Raw genomic sequence first — 12,058 nt, 5'->3', positions numbered from 1 at the left:
TCACCTTCCAGTAAACACATACGCGTGCACATATATGAAACTGAAACTTGTCTCACAAGGTGATACTCATCTCGTAGACTGTCAGCATCTCAAAAGGTGACCGGAAACCTGCTCTCTAGCAAAGCTAACTTTGTTAGACTCGCTGCAGGGATGGAGAACGCGACCTTGACAATCTGAGTAGGGGGAAGTGAGGAAAGGAAATTTATAGGTTTGGGGTCTGGACTCAGGTAGTTCAAAACAGGTCTTTTAAGACAGGAATCAGTTGGAGCCTGACCTACTTTAAACATGCTCAGAACACTTACATTAGCCTGCAGTTGGGCAAAATCATTTAACACAAAGCCTATTCCTTAATAAAGTATTGACTGCCTTGTGTAATTTATTGACTACTGCCCTGAAAGTAAAAAAAGAGAATGGCTGTCTGGGTACAGAATGGTGGTAAATGTACGGGCTGTTTACTCACGTGATGGCGGGGCTGACTGAGAGCCACAGCTGCCACCTGCTGCCCAGCATCACGAGAGTGTATATCATCACGTACCGCCAGCCTGTGAGAAGATCCAAATTCAAAATTCGAAGTTCAGTTTCTACTGAATGCGTACCGCTTTCACAACATCATAAAGTTGAACAACCGTAAGCCAGGGACCATCTACATCTGAAACTTGGAGTTTCCACGTACAGAAATGGACATCTTGAAGTAAAAGGCATCATTTAGGGATTTCCCTGGTGGTGCAGTGGTTGGGAATCCGCCTGCCAATACAGGGGACATGGGTTCGAGCCCTGGTCCGGGAAGATCCCACATGCCGCAGAGCAACTAAGCCCGTGCGCCACAACTACTGAGCCTGCGCTCTAGAGCCCACGAGCCACAACTACTGAGCCCACGTGCCACAACTACTGAAGCCTGTGTGCCTACGTAACTTTATTTATTTATTGTCAACTGTAGATCTTTTCTTGTGCCCTTGAGTGTTTTGCCTGGCCCGAACTAGGAGATATTAAATTATCTAAGTTCAGCTGCGATTGTAAATATCTTGGTTAGCAAATCTATTAGGCTTTGTCTGGATAAACCCAACTTCTAAATTTAATGTTTCCGTGTTTTTTAGAAACAAATCTATGCCTAAATTATATCCACGCCGTGTGTGCAGCTCACATTCTGCAGACACTGGTCAGTTGTGCATTGTGGCAACTCAGATTTAGGACCATAGTTAAATACAGAAAGAAAAGTTTGGCATTAAAAACATATTTCCAGGGCTTCCCTGGTGGCGCAGTGGTTGGGGGTCCGCCTGCCGATGCAGGGGACACGGGTTCGTGCCCCGGTCCGGGAGGATCCCGCGTGCCGCAGAGTGGCTGGGCCCATGAGCCGTGGCCGCTGAGCCTGCACATCCGGAGCCTGTGCTCCGCAACGGGAGAGGCCACAGTGGTGAGAGGCCCGCGTCCCGCAAAAAAAAACAACAAAAAAACCTTATTTCCATGTCCCACAAAACTCATCATAGTAAATGAGCTTGGTTGAGAATATTAGTTTCTTCCTTCCCACCTGCCTTCCTTATTCCTTTTTTGTTTCCTTTATTCATCAAATATTTATGACATCCCCACTATGTACACTGTGTTAGTGCCTGAAATCCAGTGACCAGCAAAACATGTATATTGTCGTCCTCATGGGGCTTTTGCCATTAAAGGTTCTATCAGGACATTAAATAACAGCACCAATATATATGAAGACACTGAAAATAACGTGTTTAAGAGACGCAGACCTACTAGAGAACGGACTTGAGGATGCGGGGAGGGGGAAGGGGAAGCTGGGACAAAGTGAGAGGGTGGCATGGACATATATACACTACCAAACGTAAAATAGATAGCTAGTGGGAAGCAGCCGCATAGCACACGGAGATCAGCTCGGTGCTCTGTGACCACCTAGAGGGGTGGGCTAGGGAGAGTGGGAGGGAGACACAAGAGGGAGGAGATGTGGGAACATATGTATATGTATAACTGATTGACTTTGTTATAAAGCAGAAACTAACACACCATTGTAAAGCAATTATACTCCAATAAAGATGTTAAAAAAAAAATGATTTCTACCTCTCAGCCACGTGAGCATACAAGGAGAAGAAGGCCATCAGCAGACAAGGAAGAGGACTCTCACCAGATACCAGATCTCTCAGCACCTTTGATCCTGGACAGCCAGCCCCCTGAACTTAATAGTGGAAATATAAGAAGTTGTCAGATTCTGGGTATATGCTGATGGCGGAGTCAATAGGGTTTCTTGGAAGGCTGGATGTGGATTGTGAAAGAAAGTAGAGTCCAGACTCGTGAGCCTGAACACCTGTAAGGATGGAGTTGCCATCAGCTGAGATGGGGAAGGTTGCAGGTGGGGAAGGTGTTAGAGGAGAGACTGCAAGTTCAGCTTTCCCACGTATGGATCTGAGAGGTTTATTAGATGCCCAAGGGAGACGGTGGGTCGGCAGAGCACATCTGGGGTTCAAGAGATCTGGGCTGGAGATGTAAAATGGGGAGGATTAGTAGATGGGTGGATTTGAAGGAAGAAAATGCCTTGACGGAGAAGAGGATCGGGGACTGAGCCCCAGTGCACCCCGACATGAAGAAGTCGGGGAGAGGGACTTCCCAGGTGGTCCAGTGGGTAAGACTCTGCACTCCCAGTGCAGGGGGCCCAGGTTCAATCCCTGGTCGGGGAACTAGATCCCGCATGCTGCAACTAAGAGTCTGCATGCCACAACTAAAGCATGCCGCAGGGAAGATCCTGCACGCCTCAACTAAGACCCGGCACAGCCAAAATAAATAAATAAATGTTTTTGTCTTTAATCTCCTTATAAAAAAAAAAAGACGTTGGAGAAAGAGGAGGAACCAGCAAAGGGGCTGAGAAATAAGAATTTCTGCTTCAAGCCCTGCTCTCACCTCTCTCCACATCGTTACACGGGTGCTAGGACGCAGCCAGGCGTGTGGTGGTCCCTGGAGAAGTCCCCGCCTCCGTGTCTGTATTGGGCCTGAACCGGGGGCGCGCAATGCAAGGAGCTGACTAGCAAATGGGCACAGCGGGCCTTCCACGCGCAGGTGCCAGGAGTCACCGCAGCTCTGCTGTTTGCCTGCTCTCAGTCACTGGCCCTCGTTTATAAAAGGGAGATGACACACCGACCTCACGGGGTCCTGGTGAGGACTGAGTGAGAAGAGCCCCATAGGGCACCCAGCCCAGGGTACGCACAGGATGACGAATGATTCGTACCCGCCCTTCTTCGGATCGCTTACCCTCGGTTATATAATTGGATGGTTCAGAAGCTAAAAATTCTGAGCTCTTCCTCAAGTCCTGCTGCTATTTTTACCTGTCCTTTCACAAAAGGTTACAGCCCTGTTGGGCTGTTGGAAAGAGGGCAGCCCTGAGTCACTTCCTCCCTCCCCTCTAGGGTCCTGCTGAGCCAAGCTGGACGGGACAAGGCTGTCCACCTAGCTGCCCGGGCCACGAGGGCTCCCGTTCCTTGACATCCAGGAGGGTTTTCATAAAACCACAGGTCTTGCCGGAGATGGGCTGACCTCCGACTTTCTGAATTGATCGCGCATCTTCACTGCCCTGACACCCACTTCCTGAAACTGATGGCTGTTCCTCCCCAAAGTAAGCAATGATTAGCAGGTGGTTGATGTTAAAATTTGAGGCTGACGTATTTGGACTTCAAATAAGTGATAAGACTCCTTCCTTTAAAAGATAAGAATGATGACATATACACACTACTCTATATAAAATAAATAACTAATAAGGACCTACTGTATAGCACAGGGAACTCTACTCAATATTCCCTAATGACTTATATGGGAAAAGAATCTAAAAAAGAGTGGATATGTGTATATGTATAACCGACTCACTTTGCTGCACAGCAGGAACTAACACAACAGTGCAAATCAACTATACTCCGATAAAAATAAATTTAAAAATAAATAAATAAAACAGGAGAGTGAGTGTATAGCTGTGGTCCACAACCTTGGCCGCAGATCGGAATGACCAGAGGCGCTTAAAGATACTGATGCCAGGGTCCCACTCCAGAGGCTCTGATATAGTCGGTCTGGGGTGTGGCCTGGACATTGGCATATTTTAGAAACTCCCCAGGTGACTCTGCTGTGCATGCAGGTGAGAGCTGATATAAGGTAAGTGCTTAGGTAAATGTCCTTTCTCTGCCCCCAGCAAGTGTCTCATCGTCTGGGGAGTTGCAGAGTACAGCTTGCCTTTCTCTGGCTCCTAGACTCGCCCATGTGCTATGGGTGCAGGTGAGACAGGAGAGGGAGGCCCTTGCCAGGTCATGGAAGGCAATGGTCATGCCAAGGAGTCTAGGCAGGATCTTGCTAGAACTGCTGTCAAAGTGTTTTCAGAGGGTTTGCAACTTGGTCATAGGAAATGTCTTCTGGTAGCACCCGGGAGGATGGATTGCCATGCGGATGGCTGGAGGAGGCCAGGAGACCACTGAGGTCCCAGTATGAGATGACAGGAGCCTGAATCAGGCAGGAGTGATGGCAAATGGCAGGAATGTGGAGAGCAGGGAAGTGGGTCTTCACCTTCTCCCATAGGAGCTGATCCAGGCCTCGCAGCCCTGCTGTGTGGAGCCCGCCCTACCCGTGGCCTCTTGGTTTGCTGGGGCTTTTGTTTGCAGGTCTCAATGTCTTCACTGAGTTATCTCTTCATCACATTTATTATGCTTTTGCTCTGGGCCAGGCTCGTGATTAAGAACATCTGGCTTTACCATTAACAAAACTGAGGCTTCGCAAGGTTAAGTGACTTGCCCAAGGTCACACAGCCAGTAAGAAGTGGGGCTGGACAGAGGCAGGTTTCAGACTTAACCCTTGACTAACCCTTAACCCAGAATAATGACCTGTTGCCCACTTCCCACCTGTGATGCACAGGTGCCTCTCCCCCTGGCTGAGGTCTCTCTTTTTGAATTGGGTCTCAGAACCAGCCATGTCCACGGGCTTCATGTGATTTCATCCTGGACATTTCTGGCCAGCCTGGCCTTGGAGTCTTGGTGCCGAGACCAACAGGAAAATCCAACTCGTGGTTACATCGGCTAGACCGGCCAAACTCTTAAAATCGTTCTAATGTACATTATTTAACTCATACTTCCTCATAACTGGAAATATCCTCTACTCCCTTGAGTTTTCCACATGCTAAAGTATTGAAGCTCCATAATTTCTCTATTTTTTTCAGAAAAGAAATAGAAAATAGTGTTGGTAAATGAACTTAAACTTTGTGAACCACCAGAAGCTCCTATGCTAGACTTCGAGTACAGACTCCAGCACCTCTAGAGAAATCCAGCAGGCAGGGGCTTACACTTCAAGGACTATGTCAAAACTGCTGGAAATGCTACCTGGAATCGTGGCCACGATAACTGGAACTAACCTCTTAAGGCTTTGTCTGTTACCCAAGTGACAATTTATTTAATCTACATTATGTGTATTGTGATTAACATTTAATGAATACATAGTATATGGCAATACCAGGCTAAGTACTTCACATAGATTATCTCTCATTTTGACACCCCCATTTTATAGATGAAAAAACTGAGGCTCAGAGAGGTGAAGTAACCTGCACAAGTTTCCAAGCTGGTGTGTAATAGAAACTGTATTTGAAACTAGACCTAACTTGAACCCTATGCTCCAAACCATTAACTGTATTGTTAAGACCCTTGATTATAAAAAATTGTAGGCTCATTTTTGTATTAATGCTGCCACTTTACACATTGCAGTTATTAGCAACATTCTCTCTGAGCTTTGTTTTAAAATGTGTGTGTTGGAGCGTTTCTTCCTATAGATAGTATTGTAGTGTTTCCATTTAACTCTGTAATTTGTAAAATGCCATTTCTGGTATGTTTCAAATAGATTCGCAGTCGGTAACGGTTGATAAGCAAAGGGGTGATGATGGGGAAGTCGTTTCTTCTCAAGATCTTGAGCACCGACTGTGTGTCTCCTTGTCGTGGGGTGCCCTAGGGATGAGAATCATCTGGGCAGCCTGGGACCAGGGTCCACTCAGCCTTCAGCTCAGTGCGGGGCACAGGGCTCTAAAATACAAGGGGTCTTGCAGCACCAACCTTCTATGGGTGTCTCTGGTCGGCTGCTGGTGGTACGCTAGCAGCTCTCTGAAGAGTCCTCTGGCTCTATGACAGCTTCACTGTTGGATACGACGTTATCCTCTTATAAAACAAGAGCCCATCTATATTTTGCAGAGTTCGGTCTATGGCATATTTATAAACGTCAACCTCTTGTTAAACAGTCGATTCAGTAAGATGTTTCTGCAAAAGTAGAATCATCACAACACAGGCATTTACATCCTCTGAAGAATATGGAATCCGGTCACCTGGTCTCCCCACCCCCAAAAGCCGGGCAACTTGGAGGGGCGCCCAAGTGCCTTTGGTCAAGACCAAGTGCATCCAGCCATCCCATTCATGGCTTCGCCAGAGCCACCTGCTGGCAGTGTCGCTTCTTCTCTACAAACTGGAGCGTAACTGCAGTTTTGGAAATTACAATCTCATCACCACTTTGAAAGAGCTCTTTGGTAATTCTCTGGGGAAAGCTAAGCACTATTTGGTGAGACAGAGAGTTTCCTCTAACTCATTTTGGAGAGGGGAATGCTTGTGTGCTACATGCTATTTAAGTATGGCAATTCAGAGACTTTGGTACCCCAACTGGGAGCTCCTCTGCCAGACAGGGACCCTGAGGGTAGGACCCGTAGACAACTTCACCAGGCACAGGGTAAGTATTCAACGTGTGTTTGCTGAATGAATGGACAAATTAATAAATGGTTACATTCCAGGATCAAAACGGTTTTGAATTCAAATGTCTTAACTTTTACTTCATAAGAATTTCCCTGGGGGCCATATATAATTAACTCCTGTCTGTTCCAAACATATTCTATATGTTTTCTAGATTCTTCTAATACTGAAGAGGATGGGGGTGAGAATCATTGTTTATGGTGGCTACGATTTTCCAGTAGGACTTATGATTAGAATGTAAAGCTTTCTTTAGTATAAAATAATATGTGAACAAAGGCAAGAAACCATATAGGAGAGGAATAAATGCCAGAAGAATTTTCCTCCTTCTTTCAGGTAAGACATAAGGAGGAGTTTTTTCAGGTTTTACCGTACAGAGGAGTCTTGTGAAAACTTCAATATTCTATTGCATTCAGCTGAAATAATGTAAAGACTCAGTACATTTTTTTAAAAATTTAGTATCCAAGTAAGACAATCCCTTAACTATAAATATTAATCTTCAGTTTAGATAAATGAATACATAAATGGGTCTATCAGAGCTTTGCAAGTTCTAGAATTAGCAAATGATCCGGATGACTTTTTTAAATGTCACTTTCTGTCTTGGTCAGGATGGAGTGACATATGGAACTCTGTGTCTTCCCCCTCCAGTGAACAGGCGGAATACATCTTCCCTTGCATCGGGCTGGGCAGGAGCGTGGTAGGGTGATGGCTTCAGTTTGGAAGTTTATGGGAAGAAGGTGAGCTGGATTCTCCGCACAGTCTGTGTCAAGCCAGCATCATCCCTGCCCCTTCTGGGTTGATTTATGCCTCGCCGGAGAAAAGCCTGCAATTTCTTTTCCCAGTATGGGTCAGGGTTAGGGTTTTCCAAAGACAAGTGGAAAAAAATCACCTCTGTCAAGCGGCTGAGATGATTTGCTGTAGTTTTAGGGAGAGGGGCAATCTCCTCAAGAGCCGTGCACTGCGGGTAGGTAGCTGAAGTCGGTGTCAGCAGCTGCTGGTGGCGTTGAGACGCCCTCCGGAGAACCACCTGCTCTGGTGCTTCAGACAGCTGGAGTCCGGTGGCAGCTCCCCTGGGATTCCTGCTCTTCCAGATTTCCTGAGAGCAGACGTCCCCAGCCCTACTCAACCGCCATGTGCTTCTTCGAATTAAATCTGTTTCTACTCAAAATACTTCCTGTCTGTTTTTTCCTGAATGAATCATGACTATTCGATCATTTTCACCTTACTGGACATTTTAGGGAAAAGTGAGATGTTAAGGGTCGTGTTGTCCAATATCACTCCCAGGTGACCCTGAGTCTCAGGTGACCTCCCTTCCAGGTGACCCTGGGTCCAGTGTTCTGGCAGTCTTGGAATGGGCAGGGGGGAAGGGGAGGAGCTGTCCAGCGCCTGGGGGTAAACGGAAGTCCCACCTGGGCAGGTGCAGAGCATGGGGTCCAAGGGAGTCAGGGGGAGGGCAGGAATGGGACCCGAGGATCGGGTTGGCAGCAAGGAGCGGGGGTGGGGTGTAGAGGGGGAGCCCAAAAGTTCAGCAGAAACGATGGCCAGGAGGGAGAAGGACATCTTCAGAGCCTCTGGGTGGGAAGGCGGGCTGGTGAGCTGGTGGGTTGCTTCTCACACTTCCCTGGCCATTAGAGGGCAGGTATAACAAGGAAACAGACCCCAAAGCTGAGCAAACACGTTGTCTTCAAGGGGCAATGACATCACGCGCAGATTTCACTTGCTCCATTGACTGAGCTGGAACCATGTCTTTTATATAATTAAAAATACTCTACCTGAATGACTTGTGCCAACTTGAACCGTTTGTCCTGTTGCCTGACTCCTTGGTGCTAGAGAAACACATCTGGCCGTGGCCTCGTGCTGCATGGATTGTACTCCCCTGCCCCTTGATTTGGGGCTTGGCCACGTGACTGTCCTTGGTCAATGGGATGTTAGCAAACGTTGATACAAGGAGAGGCTCCAAATGCACTTATGTGACCAGGCTCATTCTCTTGTGCATCTGCTCTCAGCGTGGGAAGACTGTACTCTAAACAGGTACGACCTCTCCATCCCGGGCCCCAGAATGAGGCACACGGAGCAGAGATGCTACAACAAACCCACAGGCACAGGAGCGATCATTAAATGCTTACTGTTGTTTTCCATGTTTCCATGGAGATTGTGGGGTTGTTTGTTATGCAGTGAATTTGCGTCAATGGCTATATGATACAGGTTGCACATATCATATCATAGATACTGTTCTTTATGGAATAATTAAAGAATTTTCAAGGCTAGCTTTGACCCCATTCAATTTTCACGATCAACGTACTCTGACTTTAGACTCCACTGCATGCGCAAGATGAGATTCCATCCTACCTTCAGTGATAACTGTGTTTCAGTCTTATCTCATCAGCAAAAGTTGTGCCGATTTGTTGTAGCTGATAACCTAGCTGGTGTCTCTACACAACGAACAACTGGCTTAGAATTTACCTGGACAAAAAATATGCATTTACAGATCCATAAAAGTCTCTGTCTTCTTCTTATCGGCATTTGAAACCTGTACTTCTGGATAATTTTATAATTGTTTTCATCCTTCATTTTGCTTAGAGAAATTTACACAGCAGAGAAGTGTCGTTAAGAATGAACAAACTAAAAAAAAAAGGCACGAGAGACATACATGATCATTCATTTGGCACCATCTTCTAAAATTTCACACTTCAGGGATAAGCAAAATTAGTATAATTCACTTCTTAAGTTGCTTACTAACATTGCAAGTGAGCCAGTGCAAGAGGAAGGAAATTGTAGGTTTCAACGGGATGTGACAAGGCAAGACGTCGAGGGTTTTAGAGAACAGTGATGCTGACAGATGCCAAACCTACTGACCCCAGCACTGATGGCTCCTGGAAGGGGACCTGAACTGTCTGACCCCTGAGTCTCCCTTTGCCTACAACTTCAGACTTGCGTGGTTGAAGGGCAATATTTCAGTCACCAAATTTCTCCACTGGCTTTTCACTCCCCGACCTGCATGTCGATGGTAAGTCACCCTGGCAGTTGTTTTTTAAGACAGAAGTCTCTTGTGTCTATGGGTATATCATGGTTGCTATGGTTACAGTTCCTTCCTTGAGTTTGGGTCATGCCATGTGGCAGACAAGAGGACCCTACCTACGTGAGCCCCATCTCCAAACACTCACTAGGGGAGCGGGTCCGGAAGTTTTCCCAGTTGATTTCTCACCGTCTGGGTCGAGGATGAACAAGAGGTATCTCTGAAGTAGCTTCCTCAGGTGCTCCTGTGTCACCTGTCCCCACTTAAATGCCCCCCCCCCGCACTGTGGCCCTGCTTCCTGTTTTTCTCTCCAGGTTTTGGGTGGAAAAAGTACAGTGAGGCTAAAAGTGCAGGACAGTTAGGTCTGAGTCCCTGTCTCAGTCCTGTCTTATTAGCTGAGTGAACATCGGCAGGTTACTCAACTAATTTAAACCTTAACCATTTCATCTGTCAAATGGAGATAATAAGAGCACCCACCCTATAAGACTGTTGGGAGAATTAAATCAGATAATCCTATAAAGGGCTTCTACAGTACTTGGCACTCAGTACGTTCTCTGTTAAGTTTAGCTGTTCTAATAGGAATGACATGTTCATAGCAGCACTATTCACAATAGCCAAGACATAGAAGCAACACATGCCCATCAGCAGATGAACAGATAAAGAAGATGTGGTACATATATACAGTGGAATATTACTCAGCCATAAAAAAGAATGAAATAACGCCATTTGCAGCAACATGGATGGATCTAGAGATTATCATACTAAGTGAAGTAAGTCAGACGAAGACAAATATTACATATCACTTACATGTGGAATCTAAACAATAATGAATCTAAAAACAAAAGAATCTATTTACAGAACGGAAACAGACTCACAGACATACAAAACTAACCTAAGGCTACCAAAGGGGAAAGGTGGAGGAGACAGGGATAAATTAGGAGGATGGGATTAACAGATACACACCACTATATATAAAATAGATAAGCAACAAGGATTTACTGTAGAGCACAGGGAACTATATTCAATATCCTGTAATAATCTATCATGGAAAATAATCTGAAAAAATAATATAGACATAACTGAATCACTTGCTGAATGATTATATAATAATGTGTATTCTACTCCTGAAGCTAACACAATATTGTACACCAGCCACACACTTCAATAAAAAAAGAAAGAACAGTTACCCTTATGAAGGGAGGATGCCAAGAAGTAGTGTCCCTCCTAGGCACGGAAGCTTTACCACAGTGACAGCAGAGCAGAACGGTCCCTTCTCCACCGCCACGCCCTGGTAGCAGCCCCCAGAGGCCCCAGATAAGACAGCCGGGTATCTGAGGATGTGGTGTCCGGCATCCTGACCCTCCCCAGGCTCCAGTGGACCCCTCCACACTCTTTGGGACCAGCGGGGCACAGCCCCGAAGTCTCGGTCTCTCTCAGCCCCTCTGGGGTGGGTGGAGGGGATGCCGGTCAGGGTTCATGTGGCACCGGCCCTGCCTGATTCCTAGAGGAACAGAACGTGAGGTGGGATGGCGTCCCCAGCTTCCGGGGGCTGAGTTTCATATCTTGCTTCAGACCTGCTGAAGCTGCCCCAGGCTTCCCCAGCCTGCTGTCTGTCCTGGTTTGTCACACACGTCTGTCATTAGGTACATGCCGTGTGAGGCCGCCGTGTGACCGGGAGGCCGTGTCGCTGGCGAGCCACGCGGTGACACTGTCTCTGGGATGCACTTGTAGCCCTTGTTCATCCCGCCTCTCACTGCTCTGCTGTGCTCAGCTGCTGCCCTTACCCCCGCCTCCCGTCTTAGCTCTCGACGTTGGGGTTTGGAAGGCGCCCATCTGTTCCAAAATGCACTGAAAGGACACAAGGTCCTGTGACGAGAGGACAAACCTCTTCAAGCGTGGCTTGGGGACCCTCACGGCACCAGCCCTGCTCACCTGGGGGGGGGATGGGCTTCCACCTTCGCTGACCCTTATCTTCACTTTTTCAAGCTGAGCTGTTATGTCCCCTTGCCCTTTAATCCAAAGTGACTTGGCTGGATATTGTAAAGATGCTCGCTAGGGGCAAGGTCCTGCCTGAAGGGGAGGGGCCTCCAGGAAGCAGCAACTGCAATGCGCTTAAACATCACACAACTGTGGACCAGGAAAGGAGGAGGACGGGCAAGGATGTGCCTGTGTCTTCCTGATGGACTGGGCCAGGGGCAGGTGGAGGAAAGCTTACCCAGGAACTGACATCTGAGAAGGTACTTTAAAAAAAAAACCCAAGTGGAGGGAAAAGAAAATGAGCAGGGTGGGGATAGGA

The 12,058-nt window shown here is 47.1% G+C and overlaps 1 protein-coding gene across 1 annotated transcript in view; it reads left to right on the top strand.

The window, feature by feature from the left end:
- Nucleotides 1-463: 463 nt before the first annotated feature.
- The window catches only part of LOC307192364 (peptidyl-prolyl cis-trans isomerase A-like), a gene marked incomplete at its 5' end in the record, with an annotated part of 59,708 nt that continues 48,113 nt past the window's right edge, over nucleotides 464-12,058 (top strand). The window contains one exon of the mRNA XM_079933199.1: nucleotides 464-544. Within this exon, the coding sequence (XP_079789325.1) occupies nucleotides 464-544 (81 nt within the window). The remainder of the gene's footprint in view (nucleotides 545-12,058) is intronic.

The sequence above is a fragment of the Stenella coeruleoalba genome, assembly GCF_951394435.1.
Source record: "Stenella coeruleoalba genome assembly, chromosome: 10".
In the NCBI taxonomy this organism is placed as follows: domain Eukaryota; kingdom Metazoa; phylum Chordata; class Mammalia; order Artiodactyla; family Delphinidae; genus Stenella; species Stenella coeruleoalba.
Note: the sequence above shows the minus strand (reverse complement) of the source record. Positions and strands in the feature narration are given on the sequence as shown.